Source organism: Mauremys mutica, chromosome 7 (assembly GCF_020497125.1).
Source record: "Mauremys mutica isolate MM-2020 ecotype Southern chromosome 7, ASM2049712v1, whole genome shotgun sequence".
NCBI classification, from domain to species: Eukaryota; Metazoa; Chordata; order Testudines; family Geoemydidae; genus Mauremys; species Mauremys mutica.
The window spans coordinates 31,680,219-31,699,744 of record NC_059078.1 but is presented as its reverse complement, the minus strand read 5'-3'; the positions used below and the strand labels follow the sequence as shown (position 1 = coordinate 31,699,744).

Here is a 19,526-nt window from a genome sequence, read left to right as displayed (position 1 = left end):
CCCCCTCCCCTCTCAGAGCTGGGTATAGACCACAGAGTCCTGGGACTTGAACATGGGAATGTAGTGGTCAAAGGGCTGGGCTTCTCCCACATGAGCTGAGCTGTCCTCCTTCAGACAGCAGCAGGTCTTTTATCCTCTGTGTTGCAGGCACTAGTGGGTGACAAGGCCAACACATTAGAGGGGTGGAGGAACCTAGAGTAGGAAAGGGGAATGGAATACAGAGGAACTCCCATGGCCCTGCTTTCCTGCCACAAGTGGGCATGACTCGCACCACCTGTCCTCCCCCATTCACTCAGCGGCCTGGGGTGAAAGCTGCTGACTCATTCTCACAGCAGCACTGGAGCCCCCAGGGTACTATTGGCAGAGACTAGCATGTGGCCAGGGCTCTGTCCTTAGCAGGGGGCCCTGCATCAATCCTGTGGGGCTGGGACCCTCTAATCTTTCACCTGAGAGCAGGGTCTGGATTTAACCCTCAAGCTTTCCCATAGAGGCACAATCAGTCAGGGCAGCGATTGCAGGAGACCCTACAACAACAACCCAGCATCTATAACCACAAGGCTTGCAGGCCATTCTGTAGCTGGCTTCTACCAATAACAAACCGGTGTGGACATGAGGCTGCTTGGGTAACAGGGACTAGTGGAGAGGGGCTCAGCTTGTGTCAGCCAAGCGCATTGCACACACCAGGGGTTCTTTGCCCTCCGTTCCCCCCACAGCTCCCTGTGTGCCCCCCTCAGGATGCCTTCCAAGGGTGCCAGGGCTGCAAGGTACCTCACTGCCACCTGCCCTTCACCTGAGAGGGGTCTTGTCTATGCCTGTCATGAAGCAGCCCCCCCCCCCCCATCTCTGGCAACACAAGCCCGGCCTTCCAGTCTGCCCTCAGCACACACTGACCTCCAGCTCCTACACCTGTTGCCCTGGAGTGCCTAGCCCCTGACCCACTGGGTACACTCAGCTTTGCCATGCCTGCAAGAGCCGCACACAGCAACTTCCAAGAATCACCTCCGGCTCCCTGCTCCGCTGAACATCCAGCAGTTAGCCAGTCAGTCAGAGTGAAAACAAGCCACCTTTATTAGCAGAGGGGAGAGACTCAAATGAGGGACAGGAAGAATATTGGAAACAATCTTGGTTACAGGGAAAACAAAATCATTGCATGCCTAGACTTAACTCACAAGACGTTGCCCCAAGTCCTTTTCCCAGCCTTTTCAGCCAGCATGGCTGAGATCCCCCTTTCATAAGCTCAAGCCTGCTGGCAGCCAGTCTTCACAGATTGTGGCATACCAGGGCATCTTGCTGCACCCCCAGAAATACCAGACTGAACCCCCATTTCCCTCTTACTGTTAATTTCCTGAAGACTCCACAAGCTCTTCACTGGACTCGGTGCATTGGCAGACTTCTCCTGGGACACACACAATGGCCCACCAGGGAGATAGGTGCCTCCCACACAGCTTTTGAGTGCTCTGCCTTTAACTACAAGGTCTAGAGAACACAATTTTCAGCATAGCCACAACTCCTCACGTTTTCCATACATCCATCTCACAATTATTTTGGCTACCAATGTGACACAGGCTTCTAGTAGAGACCTTGCGTGACCTTTTTGGTGAATTCTGGGGATCCCTGTGCCCCTATGTATCACTGTGCCCTCTGCCAGTTGGCATTGAGAGGTCTTTGGGTCACAACCCTCTATTTTGAGGACTCATGGTGACTCCCCCCCACCCCTCTCCCCATACCAAGTGCTCTGGGTGCCCCCCTTTTCCTTTCCTCCAGGCCAGAATATGTGCATGCTCTCCATTCTCCTCTCCCCTATGCCAGGGATTCTGTGTGCCTTCCACTTCCCACAAACCAGGGCCTTTATGTACCCTCTTTGCTCCTCCCACCATACCAGGCTTCACCATTTCCTCCTATGCCAGGAACTCTTTGTATCCCCACACACCAAGGTCATATAGATTGGCCACCTGACTAGCTCCACTCTCCTTCCTCAGTCAATCTAGAACTAGCCTAGTGGCTCTCATCTATATATAAAGCTCTCAGCCCCACCCTCCCAGGTAAATCCTGCCTATGGGTGGGACTTAATCTAGAAATACACCACCCTCCATCTTGAATCCTTTTAGCTACCCATCAAACAGCTTTTGGTTCAGAGAAGCAGGTGAGCCTCACCCAGAGATGGGGAAATGTTGGGGGGTGGGGATGTCTTGTTTTGGGAGATGAAGAGAAGAGGGTGAATTATTTACCCCAGGGGGCATTTTTAATTTGTAATCTTAACTGTTGTGGGGAATCCTTAGGGTTTTCTGTCTCTCACAGCCTTGCTTGGGTAATGCCCAGATTCTCTATGTTTTACCTGGTCCACACAATGGATGAGGGCTTAATACTGCTGCCACCAGCCAATGGCATTTCTCTTGTGGCCTGAGTTCAGTCCCCCTCCTGTTGACTCTCAACTGTGACTACCATAGAGAAGGATTAGATGGAGCCTTTTCATGCGGTCTTGTGGTTAAGGCCCCAGGACTGGGACTACAGGGGCCTGGATTTGATTCCTGGTGCTATCACAGACTTGGGGTCTGACCTTGGGCAAGTCACTTCCCATCTCTGTGCCTCAGTTTCAGAGTACTGTCAGGGTACATCCTTTAATGTTTCTGAAGCTTGTAACTACTCTGATGGGCTCCTCAGAGCCAGGGAGAGCTGACAGTTCTGGAGAGTTGCTGTCTTTTGGATTCTCTTAAAATTGGAATAAAAAAACTCAGGAGTCCTGTCTCCTCCTCCCACCCCTGCTCCCAGAGCTGGGAATAAAACCCAGGAGACCTGATTCTCTGGCCTCCTCCCAACCCATTAGATTCCACTGTATTCCCAAACCTGGAAAAAGAACCCAGGAAGCCTGACTCCCAGCCCCCTTTAGACCACACTCAGCTCCCAAAGCTGGGACTAGAACCCAGGAGTCCTGACCCTGTTATTCTAACCACTGGTCCCCAGTCCCCTCCCAAAGCCAGGAGTAGAATCCAGGAGTCTTGATTCTTGGTGTTAAATGTATTTTACCTGTACATTTCCCACCCCCATGTGTCTGAGAAAGTTGGGCCATGGAGGGTGTGGGTCAATGGAGAGAAACCTCCCTGGTTCTTCAGTGTCCTGGTGTGTGGCTGCAACCTGGATTTATGGCTTTCTTGGGGGCTGAAATTGTGGGTGAATTCTGGTCAGTGAGGGAGTGTTAGTCTGATCGTATAATGTCTCCACACTGTTAGCCTGTGGGACTCATTGCCACAAGGTCTCATTGAAACCAAGTTAGAGGGATTCATACCAGAACTGGATGTTGATCTGAATAATGAGAACATCTAGAGCAAAGATTAAAATGTCACCTAGGCTTTGGGCAAGAGCTCGCTCCTGACTAATTGGGGTCAGGAGGAACCTGCCCTTGTGATCCACTTATGTCATTCCCAAAGGGCTCCTTCACCTGCCTTTCAAGCAGCTGGGCCAGGCTGCTCTGGGAGCTAGGATACCAGGCTAAATGGGCCCCCTGGCATGGTACTTCTTAGGTTCCTCTTCTAGAGGGGATGTGGTCCCCTTGCCATGATGGCTGGGGCAGGAGATCCAGGAGTTCCCTTCCCTGCTCACCACTGCAAAGCACTTTGCAAGCAGCAAGGAAACAAAGCACACAGCTGCCAACTCGGGTGGGAACAACTGAGGCACAAGAACTCCCTCCCAGTGCCCCGAGGGGAGAGCTGGGAATAGAACCCAGGAGTCCTGGCTCACAGCTGCCCTGTTCTAAGCCGCTAGACCCTTCCCAGAGCCAGGGATGAAACCCAGGTGTCCCGAGCGCGCGCCCGCCCCCCCCTTCTAACGGACCATCCAGCAGCGTTCCCGGCCCCGGGCCCTGCACAGCTGGGATTGGATGGTGAGATCACATGATGATGATGGGCTGTTTGCCTGTGCAAGGGAGACGCAGTGCATTGTGGGGGAATTGCAAGGCGGGGGGGGGGTCGAGGCCGTAGGGCATTGTGGGACCCAGGGGAGGCTCCTCGGCTGGGGGGAGGGGCGACTGGGCTCTAGCCTCAGCGCTGGGAGGAGAGTGGGGTCTAGTGGTGAGAACGGGGTGTGTGTCAGGGCTCCTGGATTTTATCCCTAGCATTGGGCAGGTCTGTGGGGGGAGGAGGATATAATTGGGGGGCTGCTGGGATTGGTCCAGTTCTCCCACAGGGACAGCCCTGACTCCCAGGTCTCCTCCTAGGACCCACCAGAGGCATAGTTCAGATCACCCACCTACCAGGCCCCACAAGGAGGGGCCCTTACCTCAGACCTGCCCCTCCTCAGAGGCCCCACGGGGAGGACCTGATTCTCCTCATCTTGCCCCGTACGCTGTGGGAACCCCCTGCCCCCCCCAGATCCTCTCACTCTCTGTCTCTGCTGCAGGTGCCTGGCCAATGGGGGGTACAGATGAGTTCCCAGTGGGCACATGCCCTGGGATGTGCCCACTGGGTGAGCTGGCGCAGCGGGAGCGCCAGGGCCGCCTGCACCGGCTGGAGCTGCGGGAGGGGACGCGGCAGGGTGACCCTGCCCGCGTGGTGAAGGAGTATTCCCGTCCAGCTGCTGGCAAGGAGCTGCCCCAGCCCCAGGAGCTGCGCCCTGCCCCAGTGCTGCTGGCCACTGTGCGCTACCTGCTGGGCCAGGTGGCGCCGCAAGCTGACCTGCCCCCAGCTGAGGTCCATGCTTTCATCTCCGACCGGTTGCGTGCTGTGCGCCAGGATGCCACGCTGCAGCGGCTGCAAGGGGCTCCATGCGTGGCCCTGCTGGAGCGATCACTGGGCTACCTGCTCCATGCCGGCTACCAGCTGTGCCAGGAACCTCCTGCCCGCTTCGACCCCCACCTCCATCGCACCCAGCTCCAGGAGTGCTTCAGCTGGCTGCGGCGCTGCTACCGGGACAGCTGTCATCACAGGGAGCCAGCCTTCCAGGCCCTTTTCCTCCTCTACAACCTGGGTGAGCAGCACTAGGGGGTGCTGTGCTGCAGGAAGCAGGAGGGAGTCAGTAGGGGTCGCTATGCTGCAGGTAGAATTCGGGGGAGGTCTTGGGAGGTGTGTGTTATGCTGCAGGGAGTAGGAGGGGGCGATGTGCTGCATAGGGCAAAGTGAGTTGCTCAGTAGGGCACGCTGTGCTGCATGCATTGCTCAGTGGGGGGGGGGCTGTGCTGCAGAGAGTGGGACGTGTTGCTCAGCAGGGGGTACTGTGATGCAGGGAATAGCATGTTGGCTCAGTAGAGGGCACTGTGCCACAGAGACCAGGGTCAGGGGCTCAGTAGGGGACACTCTCCCCTGGCAGTCAGTGCTGACCCCAATGCGGTGCTAGGAGGTACTGTGCTGCAGGGAGCAATGTGGGTAGATCAGTGGGTGACGCTGGGCTGCAGAGAGGGGGCAGGGGCTCAGTAGGGGGTGCTGTGCTGCAGGGAGAAGTGCGGGCTCAGAAGAGGGCATTGTGCTGCATGGGGTGGCACAGAGGGCTCAGTAGGGGGTGCTGGACTGCAGAGAATGGTGCAAGGGGCTCAGAGGGAGCCAGATGACAGGGAGAGGGGAATGTAGTCAGGGAGGGGCACTGTGCTGCAGGGAGCAGGATGGGAGATCTCAGTAGGGGCCCTGTGCTGCAGGGAGTTGTGGGGAGCTCCGCAGGGGGGTGCTGTGCTGCAAGGAGCAGCAGTGGGGGCTCAGGGGGCGCTGCTCTGATTTGCCCCTTTTCCACCCTAGGCTTCCCGGAAGCCCTGCGCCAGGTCCTGCAGCTCCCAGACCCTGTCCGGGCCTCCCCTGAACTCCGCACCGCGCTAGCTGTCAACTGGGCTTACCTGGAGCGCAACTGGGCACGGTTTTTCCGCCTGGTGCAGGCCCTGCCCTACCTGCCGATTTGCGCCCTCCATCGGCACCTGGGCCCCGCCCGGCGCCTGGCACTGCTCACCTTTAGCCACGGCTTCAGTGCGAGGAACTCTCGCTGCCCTCTGACCTGGCTTGCCCGGCTGCTGGCAGTGGACAGCCCTGAGGAGATGGCAGAGCTGTGCCACCATCATGGGCTCACGGTGCTGGATGGAGCCGTGGTCTTCCAGAGAGCAGCTTTCAAGGACCCAGGCATTCTGGTCCACGGCCCCTCGCAGCTGCTAGTGGACAGTAAACGAGGGGAGGCCCCCCTGCTGGAGATCATCGAAGATGCCTGTAGCTAATGGTCTGGAGAGACTTGGGGGGTGAGGATGGGAGCCAGGACTCCTGAGTTCCCGTCCCTGCCTCTGGGAGAGGAGTGAGGTCTAGTTGGCTGGATTGGGAGTCAGGATTTATGAGTTTTATTGCTGGCTCTGGGAAGGGCTCCTGGTTCTCCTCCTTGCAATGAAAGAGGAATCAGGTTTAGAGTAAGAGACTGGGAGCCAGGACTCTGCTGGGTTCTCTTAGTGGCTCGGTCACTGATTCTCTGTGTGTCACCTCCGCCAAGCCACTCCCTTTGCCTCATTTTCACCGTGCATAAAAGGGGGCTAAAGGAAGTAACTTACTTGTGCCTAGTGCAACTGGATGGCTCTGGGCGATCTTTGTGTGTTGATGGGCTCGGCTTCCTGAATTTGACCCCTTGTGCTGGATAATTTGCCTCCCCACACACATCCCCGCCCCGTGGGTTTGCGATTCAGGAAGCTGGCTAAGATCTTGGAGTTTGTGGGAGTCTAAGCTTTGGTGTGATGGTTTGGGGTCCCCGATCCACATGGTGGGGAGCTGTATGGAATGGCAGCCAGTGTCCCCTGCCCCAGGTGGGAGGTAGGGGGAGATGTAGGACACAGCCCAAAGCGCCACTGGAATTTTGGGGTGTCTGGAGGTAGTAGAAGTCTGTTTTACAATAAATGTTGACTTGTAAAAGGTTGTGGGTCTGTGCAGTGGTGGATTAGCCAATGGGCCCATGGGCCCCGGCCAATTGGGGAGTCCCACCCCCAGAAGACAAACACTGGGGTGGGGCGGGGGGAGTCTCTGCATCCCAACCCAGCTCTCTGGCAGCAGTGCCAGGCAGGGCAGGGGAAACCCCAGCTTCCTGGCCCTGGCTGCAGCCCCAGGACTGGAGGAGCTCTTGCTCCCTGCTGCGGCCTCAGGCCTGGGGGAGCCCTCACTTCCTGCTGTGGTCCCAGGGCCCTGGTGGAGATGGGTTGGGGGGGAGACAGAGCTTACAGGGTCTGGGCTACGGGGAAGAGGCACAAGGTTTGAGGCTGTGGGTGGGGCCACAGGCAGAACAGGGGCGGGACCACAGGCGGAAGGTGTGGGGAAGGGGCCTCCTATTTGCTTTGGCCCAGGGCCCCACGAAACCTTAATCCACCTCTGTCTGTGTGATGTCGGTCTGCCATGCTGGAGCATTGTGTTAATGTCTAGGGGAGCTGAGTGTGTAGTGTTGTGAGGTGGTGCATGAGGGGAAGTGAATGAATCATTGGGGATAAATGGGGGGTTGCGTTTGTCTAGGGGGATTGTGTGTGGTTGCATTGTGTGTATGTGGGGAGTCATGTGGTGTTGCTGGGGGATGGGTTGTGTGTGAGGTTTCACAAGTGGGGGCTTTGTGAGGCAGGGTGTGTGTGTGTGTGAATTTGAGTGTGGAATGGGGGTTGTGTGTGTGGTGTCTGAGGATTGGGACACATACGGGTCCTTCCCAGAGGATCTCAGAGAGTAGAGTAGGGACTAATAGTTTAGAGTGGGGGAAGGGCTGGGGTGGGAGCCAGGACTCCTGGGTTCTATCCCCAGCTCTGGGAAGGGGGTGGGAATCCCAAGTCTTGGGAAGGTTTAAAGAGACCCAGGTTTTTGAGACTGAAGCCTGAGGCCTGCTTGTGTGGAGGTGTGGGGGGCAGTGCGCCCTGCCAGGATGCCCACCAGAAGCATGGTTAGACGCCAGGAAAGAGAGCCACAGCCACGCGCCTAGGCTTTTGGTTGGGATAGAATGTTTTCCTCTGTGCTTTGTTCCTGTGGTTCAGTAATCAATACCTGGGTTTGACAAAGGCTCTTTGGGGTGGCTGTAACCCACTAGTAACAGGCTCCCAGAGGGAAGATCTGCCAGTGCTTGAACCCAGCAGGCCCGCGATGGGCCCAGCTGTAGCCCGGCAGCCAGGCCAAGAGTAGGAGAATCACAAGTTTCCTCCCCAAGAGAGGCGAAGGCCGGAGATCTGAGGAGGGTGTGCTCAGCCAGAAAAGGGGTTTCCCACTGTTTCCTGTTTCCCACTCCCCACCCCCTGGAGCCCGCTGGTCTCCCTGGCCTGGGGCCAGATCAGAGCCGGTTCTCTTTGGAGAGGAAAGGCCCTTTGTGCCATTCCCCACCCCCATGAGCCAGCGAGTCCCCCTGCCCTGGAGCTGGATCAGAGCCACCGCCCCGTAATGGGGATGGGGAAAGGCTTGTGTCCCATTCCCCACCCCCCTGAACCAGCCAGTCTATCTGCCGTAAGGCCAGATCTGAGCTAGGGCCCCCTATAGGGGAAAGGCCCCATATCCTATCCCCAAGCCCCCTTGAGCTAGCCAGGCCTCCTGTTCTGGGACTGGATTGGAGCTGGTGCCTCTTAGAGGGGAAAGGCCCCATGTTCCATTTCCTGCCCTGTGGCTGGATCCAAGCTGACGTCCCCTGAAGAGGAAAGGACCCATATCCCATTCCCAACCCCTCTGAGCTAGCCAGTCCCCCTCAGCTGGGGCTGGATGGAAGCCAGCGCCCCCTAGAGGTGAAAGGTGCTGTATCCTATTCCCAGGCCTCCTGAGCCAGCCACGGGCCAGACTGGAGCTAGCTAGCACCATTTAGATAGGAAAAACCCCATGTCCCATTCCCAGGCACCCTTGTGTATCCCCAGGATGGGTGGGGGGTGTCTATAACTCAGAATCCGACAGCCTGAGAATCTGAGCTGTGTTTATTTCCCTCCAAGGTGCCTCTCCCTCCCTCCCCTTTATGGTGTCCAATTAAATCTTAAAACAACTCAGGCAAACACGCAGCAGCCTCTCAAGAGGAACTGGAGGCCCATGTTCTCACGGGGCCCAGCTGGGACTGATAAGCTGGGACCTTCCAGCCCCTGGGAAACTCCTGCCTGCGATGTGTGTGACAGGGTAAGTGACAGATCCTCAGGTAATGGATGAGGGGCTTGTCTCTCCCAGGAGATTTATGCATCTGCTTATCTGGAGCTTTTATTAGTCTGGGGAATTTTGCCATCATCAGAGCAGGTGACTCTGTTCCGCAATGATCCAGATGGGTCACATCTTCCCTTTAAGGTGGTGCTCCAGGGGCTAGGCCGCTGGCCTGGGACTCAGGACAGCTGGGTTCAGTTTCTGGCTCTGCTGCAATTCCATGGGTGGTCATCCACTTGGTGACTCAAGTTGCCTGTCTGATAAATGGGAAGAATAATCCTGCCTTTTGCCATGACTGCAAACTCTTCAGGGCAGGAGACTGTCTCTCACTCTGTGTCTGTGCAGTGCCTGACCCAAAGGGGACCCCAGCCCCAGCTGGGGATTGTGCAGCACTCAGAACCACAGGGGCCCCAATCTCAGTCATGGGTCTGCAGCACTCAACATGACAAGGGTTCGGATTCCCGTTGTGGGTCAGTGCCTGGCTCAATGAGTACCGTGTGTTCACACGTGAAAGGAGCTGGCAGGTCTCTGGTCCCATGGGCCATCTATGGCACTGGTCACAGAGAACCAGGAGGATCTGTATGCCAGTGTGCAAGGGAGTTTGCCACCCTGTGCACCTTCCAGAATTGCCCCAGGCAGGGAGCAGATATAGGGCGGGTGTGTGGGTGGGGGGACTAGACGCTTAAAGACCTTATGGGCAGGAGAGTGGAGTTTAGTGATCACAGCGGGGCTGCTGGGAGTCAAGACTTCTATTCCCAGATCCATGGGAGGAGAGGGACTGGGAAGAGCCAAGACTTCCCCCCCCCTTGCCCCCAGGGGAACAACTCCCTCCACTGGGGCATGCAGCTCTGTACAAAGACCCTGTGGGTCCCTGGAACTCTGGCTGTGTCAAAGGGGCATGAAAACAGGCCCTGATAATGCCAGCAAGCAGAAAACAAGAGGCGCGGGGTGGGGGCTGGAGATTAAGGGCTGAATGGAGGCAGTGAATGGGCCAGGCGGTGCGGGGGGGCACAAATCCTTTGGACGCATCGAGACGTGAATATAGGAGCAGACACAGCACTTGTGCCTAAGCCCTGGCCTGCCACCCACCGTATGGGGCTGGGTGGCTATTGTGGCGGCCGCAGGCCCAGACTAATCCCACCCGCATTCCTGATGGGTTGGCTAAAGGCTTCTCCCAGGGTTAGCTCATTACACCAGCCCTGGGGAGCAGGTCTGGGGTGAGGGGGGGAAAGAGACCCTTAAAGACCCTGGGGGCAGGGGAGCAGGGTGGAGCATTGAGGGTTGGAGATATGGGAGTCACGATTCCTGGGTTCTGTCCCCACCACAGGGATGGGAGTGATGTCTTGTAGTTGGAACAGCAGGGCTTGGGAGGCAGGAAGCCTGGGTTCTGTCCCCATTCAGGGAGGGGAGTGGGGGCAGCTTGATAGTGGGCCCTATGTGAGGCAGCGTGGGTACGCCTCCCTGTGAGCACTGGGTGTGGTTGTGCATGAGGAGGGTGTCTGAATGCGAGTGGGTACATGTGTTTAGGGGAGGGGGTTGTCTGTCTGAACAGCTGCCCCATAAATGTCAGTTTTAGGCTGCAATTCTCCCTGTCCCCTTCCCTCCTCCAGGGACTCCACAGATCCCAACCATCTAGGACCCCCCAGACCCTGTTGATTCCCTCTCCCCCACCCCACCTGGGTCTCATTGATCCTGACCCCTTACCCTACACACACAGACACACTCACTCTGTGGCCCCTTGGATTCTGGCAGGTCCTTCCTGCTCCGAGGCTGCCCCGGCTGCCAGCTGCCCCAGGGGAAGTACCGTTGTATTTATGGTGTGATTTACAGCACCCCAGAGTGGCAGCTGGGAGGTGAGGGTTGTAGCCACCTGACTTAGCCAAGGATCTGGAGATGGGGGCAGCTGGGAGTCAGGATTCTTGGGTTCTATCTGAGCTCCGGAAGTGCAGTGGGCTCTGGTGGGACAGAGTCAGGGGTGGAAGCTTGGAGTTAGGACTCTGGGTTCTCCCTCCAGCTCTGGGAGGGGAGCAAGGTGCAATGGGTTAGAGTGGAGGGCTGGGAGTCAGGACACCTGGGTTCTCTCCTCAGTTCTGGGAGGGGAGTGGGTTCCTGTGTTCACTTCTTTCCTAGCATTTCCTTCCCTCTTCTGGTCTCCAGGACTTGGCTCTTCCTTTTGGCATCTGGGTTCAGCTTGTCCCTCCTCCCACTCTGGCCCAGGATTGACAAGGGGATAACCCTCTGCCCAATCATGGTTCAGCTCCTCCCCTGCTACTGGCATTCCCCTCCCCCCACGTGGGGCTGTGTCCCCGTGGTGTGATGTCACCAGAGGAATGACCCAGGTCCTTCCAGGCTCTGTCAATCAGTGTGGCAGAGACTAGCTGGCATCAGGGATCGGGGCTGGGGCTCTCCCCAGGGTGGGCACCTGCCAAGCGGTGAGTCAGAATACCATCTGCCCCTGGCACCTGCCTTCTGGTGCCAGCATGGGCAAAAGGGGCAGAGTCAACTGGGGATTTCCAGGGCACCCCAGAGATGCTGGGGAGGGGTGGAATAGCGGGCATGGGGGTTCAGGAGCAGGGTGGGGGAGTTGAGGGGAGGCAGGCTCTGGGTGAGGAGAAGCTGGAATTGGAATATAAGGGTTGGCATGCAGGGAGCAGGGGAAGGCTGGGAGTTGGGTGCAGAGTCTGGGTCAGGTGATGTTCAGGGTTTGGGGCCAGGGAAGGTCTGGGGGTGGGGTACAGGGGATGAAGCAGGGTTGCTGAGGGATTGGGGGTGATTAGGGGGAGCCAGAGGGGATGCAGGGTTGGGGGGTCGGAAGGTCTGGGTGGAGGTCTGTGGGGGGGGGTGCAGGAAGAGGCTTGGAGGCAGGGGGTTAGGGGAGAGCTGGGGTGGGAAATGCAAGGAAGCAGGGAAGGTCTGGGTGGAGGATGTAGGAGGGCTGAAAGGAAGCAGGGTCTGGGTGGGAGGATGCAGGGGTTGGCTTGGGGGAGACAGGTGGAGGATGCTGAGGGAGGCAGGGTCTGGTTTGGGGGTTGCGGGGGGGGGGGCAGAAGGGAGGCAGGGGGTTATCTGTTTACTATAAAGTTTAGCCAGCGTGAGAGCCACAGATCCCAGAATCCCCATGCTCACCCCCTCCAGCCAACACTGTGGGGGTTGTTAGTGCCCGTTGCCGCAGCCTGTTGCTTTCTACCCACAACACAGCCTATTCCTAGTAGTTGTTCCAAGGGGGTTGGGAGGGGGAGTTGCACTCTTGTGTCAGGGTAACAAAATGGGGAGCAGCCTCCTGGCCATGTAGGAGTTGGGGAGAGGGGTCTGAGGCAAGGGCTGCCTAGCCCAGGCCTGGGGGATCACTGGGGAACAGGGATCTCAACCGGAGGGGTTGGAGGGGTCAAGGTGGGGCTGTTATAGCCCAGGCATGGGGGGCAGAATGGCCTGCCACAGCCTAGGGCAGCGAGGGGATCTCAGCAGAGGCGAGGCTGGAGGGGGGCTGCTGGAAGGGGGACAGGGCTCTCTCAGAGGGGGAACTAGGAGATCTGTCATAGCTCAGGCCTGGGTGGATGTGGGGACAGGGATCTCAGCAGGCGATGTGGGAGTTGTGGAGGGTTGGGGGCACTGTGTGTGGTGCAGAACAGGGAGCTGTTAGGTTTGCATCAGGCCTACACGCGTCTCCCAGCTGCCTTCTCAGGGAGCAGCAAGGGATCTGTTTGTTTTGGCCAGGGACCATGGTGGGGAGAGTTTGCTTGGGGGGTGGGAGGGAACCTTTGCCCCACTGGCACCTCTGCCTACAGCCCTTAAATGGCCCTGTACCCTCCCCCAATCTGCCAGCCCAAGGTCCACCAGCTGGGATCTCTGCACAAGCCAGCTGTATTAACCCCTTCCCTGCTTCTGCCCCATGCTTAGGTTGGGGTTGAGACAGACTCCCCCCCCCCCCCAATGCAGAGCAGGATCCACTGAGAAAAGCCAAAGAAGGAGCAGGTTGGGGGAGTCAGTAGGGGGCGCTCTCCCCTCGCCATCAGTGCTGATCCCATTGCCCTAGTGTGGTGCTAGGGGGCGCTGTGCTGCAAGGAGTGGGGCAGGTTCTCAGTAGGGGGTGCTCTCCCCTTGTATTCAATGTTGACCCTAATGCCCCAGAGCGGTACTGGGGGCGCTGTGCTGCAGGAGGGAGCACGGTGCACGACAGACTCCCCAACTCCCATGTGTCCGATCTTTTTTGCAGACTCCCAGCAACGATGTCCTTCTCCGGCACCAATCTCAAGCTGGAGCGGCTAGAGGAGCAGCAGTTGGAGGGCCCCACCTACCAGCTAAGCCAACCTAGGGGCTGCGGTGACATGGTGGGCCCTTACCCTGACAGTGCTCTCATTTCCCAATGGCTGCGCAGGAGTGTGAAGGCCAAGCTGGCAGAGGCCTGTGACTTGGGCGAGTCTTCCCAGGGAGACGGGGAGGTCCCGGCGAAGAGGCGTCTGGATCCAGAAGGTGCCAAGGACTTTGCCTGGGCCAAGCGGGCCCGGGTAGAGAACATTGTGTGCAGCATCAGCAGCTCGTACCGTGATGGGGACCTGGAAGAAGGGGGCGCCGGGTACGGCCGCTCCCGCCGGGCCCAGGAGCGGAGCCAGCTCAAGCAGCAGCTGGAGAAGATGCGTGAGCAAGTGTTCCAGCTGCAGGAGAAACTGTGCCAGATCTACAGCGGGGTGGCCCGAGAGGAAGGAAGCAATGTGGGGGCAGCCTGGTCCCAGGAGCCAGGCAGAGTTGGAGCCAGCACCCGGCGTCCTGGGGGAGGGAATAGGCACCCTGGCACCCTGGCTGAGGCCCTGAAGGAGGAGCTTGGGGCAGCCATGACCCAGGTGGTGGACACAGTCGTGCAGGTGTTTGCCCGCCAACAACCCCCACCGGAGGAGCCCCCCTGCAGTTACCCAAGTGACCAGACAGAGGCACTGCCCCTAGTGGTGAGGAAGAGCCTGCCCCGTGCTCCCCCTGAGCTGGTGGCTGGCACCTTCCCCCAGCCCATGGCTGTGCCCCCATACCTGTCGGCCTTCAAGGACAGAGCAGCGGGAGAGGCCTACTGGGAGGGTGTGAGCCTGCGCACCAAGCTGTCCTCACGCCACCTGCTGCAGCCGCACTGTGCCCTCTTCCAGCTGGCAGGGCCGACTGACCGCCAGCTCCCCAAGAGCCAGGCCACAGAGACGCACCATGGCCTGGAGCCAGCCCTCTACAAGCCCTCAATATCCTTTAGTAGCCAGCCAGGACTCAGGGTAGAGTGGGGAGAGGGTCTGATCCCTGCCCCTCACTTCCCCCACACACATCCTGCCCCCAACTAATACACACACACACACAGTCCCCCACTGACCCATGCACACACCCTGCCCACAACTAACCCACACACATTCACCCCCTTATACGTGCTCTGCCCCAAACTAACCCACACACATTCAGCCCCATGCACATCCTGACCCACTCACACAGTCTGACCCCCACTCACTGCCCCCACACACTGCCCCGAACTAACCCACACACATTCACTCCCCATGCACACACTGACCCACACACTGTGCCCCCCAACCCACACATACACACTGCCCCCCCAAACCCTGCTCCCAACTAACCCACACATATTCATCCCCCACACACAACCTATCCTCTACTGACTCCCCCCACACACACACACCCTGCCCCAAACCAACCTACACACATTCACCATCCATGCACACAGTGTTTCCCATAGACCCACACACAGGCATCCCCCTGCTGAACTCCCACATACTGGCGCCTGCCTCATATACATATATTGACCTGGACATCCCCACACAGCCTCTTCCTTCTCCCTCCCCCAGCCCATATGCTGCATACACCACACCCCGAACACACACTCCTGTCCCCCCACCTCCCGCACACCCTATACACTGACAGCCCTGCCATTAGCTCAGCCAGCCCCCCTCCCATGGCCCTGCCCTGCTCCACTCCACACCTGCTCATATCTTGCTGCCACCTGTGAGGCGTTGGCAGGGCAGGTGTTAGCATCACCTGCTCCCCCAACACCACCCACCCACAGCTAGTCCCCTGAGGCCCGGGGTAGGTTTAATGGTTAACCAGGCTGAGCCGGACCCTAAGCTGATTGCACCAGCTCGGAAACAGCTTCCTCCTGAAACCCACTAGGCACCTGCTGGGAATAATCCTCAGGATTAGTGGGAGTGGGCTGGCAAAGACACTGCCGCTGCCCCCCGTCCTACACGCTGCCCCCTCCCCCGCTGCCTCCCACCCTACATGCTGCCCCTCCCCCGCTGTCCCCTGCTCTACCCACTGCCCCCTCCCCCAACTGCCTCCTGCCCTACACACTGCCTCCTCCCTCAACCTCCTCCCTCCCTACACGCTGCCCCCTCCCCTGACTGCCCTCTAGCATACACACTGCCCTACACACTGCCTCCTCCCCCTGCTGTCCCCCGCCATTCACGCTGCCCCCCTCCTGACTGCCTCCTGCCCTACATGCTGCCCCCTCCCTCAACTATCCCCCACCCTACACACTGCCCCTCCCTGACTGCCTCCCCCATGCCGCCCCCTCCCCTGAAAGCCCCCATACGCACTGCTCCACACATATTCAGCCCACACACACAACCTGCCCTCCACTGACCCCCCTCTCCCTTGACTGCCTGAGCTGAGCTGCCGGGGCAGGGATAAGAGATTGAGAGGTGAAATTTGTGGGGTACAATGGGGAAGAGGGGCTGGGAGTCAGGACTCTCCTGGGTTCTATTCTCAGCTTGTGGGCAGCGGTCACTGCTTTCTTCGGGGGGGGGAGGTGTCTGCTCTCTGGAGGGCCTTTGACTGAGGTGCCCCCATTATAGCCCTTCCCCTGGTTGCTCCTTAACCCCGTCATTCCCAGGAGGGCCTCACCCCTGGGCACTTGAAGAAGGCCAAGCTGATGTTCTTCTACACTCGCTATCCCAGCTCCGGGACACTCAAGACCTATTTTTCCGATGTCAAGGTGGGTCCCTCAGAACCTCCCCAACTCTGGGACAGTTTGACCATGGACCCTCCCCATGGATTATGGCCCATGCAGGTCCTCTAGCAGCATACATCTGTGGAGGGAGGGTCCCTGGCCCCTTCCCCGCCTCTGACCCTGTTGCCAGAAACAGACACTTAGGTATATCATGTGATGAGAGATGCAGGGGGCAGGGGGATCACAACCCCTCCTTGCCAGGGAATGGGCAGAACAGGAATCAGCCTCCTCTTTTCCCAGAGTCATAGGAGACAGCACAGGGGGATTGGACCTCCCTTTTCCCAGAGTCATAGGAGACAGCACAGGGGGGATTGGACCTCCCTTTTCCCAGAGTCATAGGAGACAGCACAGGGGGGATTGGACCTCCCTTTTCCCAGAGTCATAGGAGACAGCACAGGGGGATTGGACCTCCCTTTTCCCAGAGAGTTGGAGGGCAGGGAAGGTGAACTGGGGGACTGAGGCCCAGGGCTGTGTTGATGGCAATGTCTCTCTCCTCTTGCTGTCCCCCTAGTTCAATCGCTGCATCACATCCCAGCTCATCAAGTGGTTCAGCAACTTCCGGGAGTTCTTCTACATCCAGATGGAGAAGTTCTCACGCCAGGCATTGAGCGATGGGGTGCTCAGTGCTGAGACGCTGACTGTCACCCGGGACTCGGAGCTGGCACGTGTCCTCAACCAGCACTACAACAAAGCCAATGACTACGAGGTGGGCAGGGGACCCGGCAGCAGGGAGGCAGGCAACGTGGGGTGCACAGACCGGGTGGAGATTTGGGAGGAGCCCCATCAGTGGGCCAAGTGGATGGGAAGTGGAGCACAGGCCAAGGTGGGGATTAGGGAGGGATTCCACCTGAGGTGAGGAGTGCAGGCCTGGGGTGATCTTGGCAGCATGGGAGCAATTGACAAGAGGAAACTGACCTTGGGGGAAGAATAAAAGAGCCCAGATAAAACCCCTCCTGTGCCAAGCTTCACCATTCCTGATGGGGTGATGCCCTTGTGTCTTTTTTTCCCCCACCCAGATCCCCAGCAAGTTCCTGGAGGTCTCCCAGATCACCCTGCGTGAGTTCTTTAGTGCCATCTCCCAGGGCTGTGATGCTGACCCCTCCTGGAAGAAATCCATCTACAAGGTTATCTGCAAATTGGAGTGCGACATCCCCGATGCCTTCAAATCCCCCCACAGCCTGCCGGACACTGTGCATGAGTGACTGGGGGAGGGGTGCTCCAGAGTTGGGGTCCTTGGCGGGGGGCAGGGGAGGAGGGCTCTGGTAATTTATTTCTGATGTGATCCACTATGTCGCTAAGTTGCTGGCTGAGGTAGCGGTGGCCTTGACACCACCCATGTTTCAAAATTATCCTCCCCACACATATCAGAGGTGGTTTCATTGGGAGAGTGTGGGGAGTGCAGGCCAGGGAGGGATCCCAGCAGTGGGAGAGGCAGGCAGCGTGGGGAGCACAGGAAAGGATGGGGGAGGGATCCCAGCAGTAGGGGAGGGAGGTGGCAGCATGGGAGGTGCAGCGTGGTGGCGGCAGGCTTGTGGGAGCCCAGGCGGGGGATGGGGATGGAGGAGGGATTCCAGCAATTTGGGGGGGAGGTGGTGTGGGGAGTACAGGCTGCGGGTGGGGCCAGAAGAGAGATCTCAGCAGTGTGGGGTGGGGCGTGGAGCCCGGGAGGGATCCCAGCAGTGAGGGAGGCAGGTGGCATCAGGAGCACAGACCAGGTGCGGGTGAAAGTTTCTTCTTGGGGTGGGATCTACAGCTCGGAACAGTACCCACATGGGGCCCATCCACAGCCTAAGTAGCAGGCAGGGCCAGCTTTAGGAAGTGCGGGGCCCAGTTCAAACAGTTTCGACAGGGCCCCGGCAGGGAAGACAAACAAAACAAACCAAAAACACGTAAAAAAACCACGTGGGGCTTGTATTCACCGGGCGGTGCGCCGAGTCTTCGGCGGCACTTCGGCAGCGGGTCCTTCACTTGCTTCAGATCTTCGGCGGCACTGAAGGACGTGCCGCCGAAGACCCAGAACAAGTGAAGGACCCACCTCAGAAGAGCTGCCGAAGACCCGGAGCGCCGCCAGGTGAGTAAAAATTAAAAAGGCGCCTCTAGCCAGGGAAGGGATTCTCACTGGGCACGGGGCCCTCTGAGGCATGGGGCCCAATTCGGGGGAATTGGTGGAATTGGCCTAAAGCCGGCCCTGGCAGCGGGTGGTTTGTGTTAGTGGCTGCCCTTGCCCACATCCAGGGGTCTGAGGCCTGTGGAAGGAGGGAGGGATGGGTGGGGAGAGGGGCTTGTGCTTCCCAGTGTATGTATTGCTGAGACTTCACACTCCCTCTGGACCCTGCCAATAAAGACACATTGAAAAGCTGCTGTCTGTCTCCTGGGGCTGGGCTGGGACTGGGGTTAAATTCCAGTGGGTGCATGTGCCGGATCGACCTCCCCAGAGGCCTGTGTGTGAGCCCAGAACATCAGCAATTCATACTCCCCCGGTGTGGGGTTCTGGCTCGAGAGGAATTTGAAGGCAGTGTTGTGCAGTGGTTAGGGCACTACCTTGGGAGTCAGGACACCTGGCTCTGCCAAACTTCGTGTGACCTCGGGCATATCACATAACCTTTCCATGCCTTGGCTTCCTCATCAAATGGGGAAAATTATCCTACCCCTTGTCTGCTTAGGTTCTTTGGGGCAGGGACTGTCTCTTGCTGTGTGTTTGTGCAATGCTGGGTAAAATGGGACCCCCATCTCATTTGGGGTCTGTGCAGCACTTGGCATGATGGGGGCCCCAGTCTCAGTGGCTGGCACGCTGGAGCCCCGATCTCTAGGGGGTCTCTAGACACTATTGTACACAAACAGTACCAGGCCTGAGACTGGAGTCAGGCCTCCAGTGATCTGATACTGCCTTTGAGGGGGGGCAGTGGGATGATGATTTGCTGATGCCCCTGAGGATGAGACACTGCCAACTTGTGGGGGTTTAGGAAGTGTGGAGAAAGAGAGAGAGACAGAGTGAGTGCGGCGGACAATTCCCCCACCCCCAGTCTGGATCCCTATTAATTAAATGGCTGCCCTGCTCAGGTGGCTGAACAGCTGGTGGTGCATTTTAAAATCACAAATCTCCCCGCCTGGCCCAGCTGCAAATGGCCAGATTAATACCCCCGATTAACCGTAGGGGGAGGGAGGGCTGTTGTTAGCATGATGGCCTCAAAGCCCAAGATGCTGCAAACCTCTCTCTCTGCTGGCAGCCCCACAAGCCTGGAGACACCCCCATGCTGTGGAATCCTGTCCCCTAGCTCCTGTGGGGGAGGATTTCTCAGCAGAAGCTAAAGGTGACCTCGACCTGCACAATCATTGCAGGATTTTTCCAAAGCTTTCTGCTTAAGGACACCGGATGGAACATGGGGACATAAAGAGCTTTTGGGGAGGGGCTAGTTTGAATTAGATGGGGTGAAGGAGTGACCTGAGGGATGAGGTCTGTGCCCCAG

The 19,526-nt window shown here is 58.3% G+C and overlaps 2 protein-coding genes across 3 annotated transcripts; both read left to right on the top strand.

The window, feature by feature from the left end:
* Positions 1–138: 138 nt before the first annotated feature.
* On the top strand, positions 139–17,929 carry LOC123374219 (prospero homeobox protein 1-like). Of its 2 annotated transcripts, none has more exons than XM_045023913.1 (6): positions 139–2,143; positions 8,879–9,056; positions 13,288–14,290; positions 15,943–16,044; positions 16,571–16,765; positions 17,076–17,929. In XM_045023913.1, exons 2-6 carry the CDS (start codon positions 9,043–9,045, stop codon positions 17,259–17,261), a joined length of 1,500 nt encoding a protein of 499 aa, XP_044879848.1. In that variant the 5' UTR covers positions 139–2,143; positions 8,879–9,042; the 3' UTR covers positions 17,262–17,929. The 2 variants fall into 2 exon arrangements, with proteins under 2 accessions (XP_044879848.1, XP_044879847.1); XM_045023912.1 differs by having other exon boundaries at positions 15,937–16,044.
* Positions 4,017–6,851, top strand: SAC3D1 (SAC3 domain containing 1). The gene is made up of 3 exons (XM_045023915.1): positions 4,017–4,064; positions 4,393–4,959; positions 5,718–6,851. The coding sequence occupies exons 2-3, from the start codon at positions 4,404–4,406 to the stop codon at positions 6,179–6,181; spliced, it is 1,020 nt and encodes a 339-aa protein (XP_044879850.1). The 5' UTR covers positions 4,017–4,064; positions 4,393–4,403; the 3' UTR covers positions 6,182–6,851.
* Positions 17,930–19,526: the final 1,597 nt, after the last annotated feature.

Coding starts and splice junctions, on each gene's coding strand:
- SAC3D1 (XM_045023915.1), top strand. CDS start 4,404: ATGGGGGGTACAGATGAGTTCCCAGTGGGCACATGCCCTGGGATGTGC. Junction 4,960..5,717: donor TTTCCTCCTCTACAACCTGG/GTGAGCAGCACT, acceptor TTTCCACCCTAG/GCTTCCCGGAAGCCCTGCGC.
- LOC123374219 (XM_045023912.1), top strand. Junction 14,291..15,936: donor CAGCCCTCTACAAGCCCTCA/ATATCCTTTAGT, acceptor TAACCCCGTCAT/TCCCAGGAGGGCCTCACCCC. Junction 16,045..16,570: donor CCTATTTTTCCGATGTCAAG/GTGGGTCCCTCA, acceptor CTGTCCCCCTAG/TTCAATCGCTGCATCACATC.